This window comes from Penaeus monodon, chromosome 28, assembly GCF_015228065.2.
Source record: "Penaeus monodon isolate SGIC_2016 chromosome 28, NSTDA_Pmon_1, whole genome shotgun sequence".
NCBI classification, from domain to species: domain Eukaryota; kingdom Metazoa; phylum Arthropoda; class Malacostraca; order Decapoda; family Penaeidae; genus Penaeus; species Penaeus monodon.
Genome location: NC_051413.1, coordinates 39,265,372 through 39,266,936, shown reverse-complemented (window position 1 = coordinate 39,266,936; position 1,565 = coordinate 39,265,372). Strand labels below are relative to the sequence as shown.

Below are 1,565 nucleotides of genomic sequence, written 5' to 3'. Positions count from 1 at the left end.
CATATCCCCTAAAACTAAGATCCTTATATTTCTCCTTAATGCATTTAAATAAAATGAAATTCTCTTGATCATATATGGCACTCACTGTCTAAGAAGTTGTCTGGATTGCTTCCAAGATACATTAGTGTTGGTAGAGAGGATAGCATCAGTGTCTACACGTACTTCTTCTCCTCCCTCTTCCACTGGGGGATTCATGTCTCCCTGTACTAAATCTGTTCCATACTTTAACTTGTGGTATTTTGCTCTGTAAGAGAAAAGCAGTTTCAGTGGCAAAGATCAACTCATTTTAAGTAAAATAACTATGCAGTCACCAAGCTTAAAATTCTAAGTGGGGAAACAATGAAAGGGAAATTCATTGAATCAGTATGATTTCTTTTTTCTGAAAAAATAAAAGGCTTATTCACACATAATATAAAGATGAGAGAATTTCAGCTGATCATATAAATTAGAAAAAATTACTACTTTTTCAGCAATAAACAAAATTATACAATAGACTGATGAGTTAAGACACAAATTCTTTGAAAACACCTCTTCTATTGGTAGCATATCAAAATAAATAAAATAACATGGTCTTCGGCTCCATTTACAGTAAACGCTTTGAGTGGAGCTATGTCATCAGCCAGATGACATCAGTCATAACGTTGGCCCAAGTGGATGTTGGGGTACAAGTCTGTACAGGAACACGCTTACTAAGCTGTGGGATGATGCAGTAAGTCTGGTTCATACTATTCCATCAATACTGTCAATGTAAGGATTAAAGGTGTGGATTCAGTAGGAAGCAAACTAGGTGCAGGAAATCAACATCAAGACTAGAAATTTGGATTTTGCCTGACCTGAATAATTCTGGCAAATTCTATTGTTTCTTCAAAATGACAACTGGAAAAATAAAAAGACGCTGATATTGTAGGACTGTGACATCTATCAAGAAAATGGAAGCTAACCACAATAGCTTTACAAAATGGAAAGCCATACTCTAAAACTGAGATCTGTATTTAATTACAGGTTAGCATTTGATGTAAGGAGCAAATATTAAGAGGTAAAGTATAATGCTGGTATTATGCTATGAAGCACAATGTAAAGATCATGAGAAATTATAACTAAGAGTATATGTTAATACCCAAATAATGGTGTCATTAAAGTGTTCTGCACATTAGTAGCAGGAGATTGTCAGCAAAAGAGTTCTGATGATTCTAACCAATTGGATTATACAGAGGAAGGCACTTCCAACAAGACACATAACAGATGAAAAATAAATTGGTCCTTTTCTTAAGAGAGAACTTGATATGATTCCATTAATAGCAATTTCCTACAAAATTAATAAAATGAATCATGTTCCCTTGACTGGCAAGTCATGTAGAGGCAAGACTATGTGCAACCTGACTCATCTTGTTCAGCGAGAATGCGGCCTTTTTCTCACAATGACATCCGGGTCATTTGTTTCCTTATTCAAAGATTTTTTTTTTTTTGCTCTGTCTTATTTAGCCCTCCATCAGTGGTGCCTAACTTTATAATAAGATACAATTTTCTTTAGAAAAACATCAGTATAATTATTTATAAAGAAAGAA

The 1,565-nt window shown here is 34.2% G+C and overlaps 1 protein-coding gene across 1 annotated transcript in view; it reads right to left on the bottom strand.

Moving 5' to 3' along the window:
* Nucleotides 1–1,565, bottom strand: part of LOC119591210 (striatin-3-like) — a gene marked incomplete in the record, with an annotated part of 30,983 nt that overhangs the window by 18,479 nt on the left and 10,939 nt on the right. Inside the window, 1 exon segment of the mRNA XM_037939922.1 lies at nucleotides 86–244. Coding sequence (XP_037795850.1) covers nucleotides 86–244 — 159 coding nt within the window.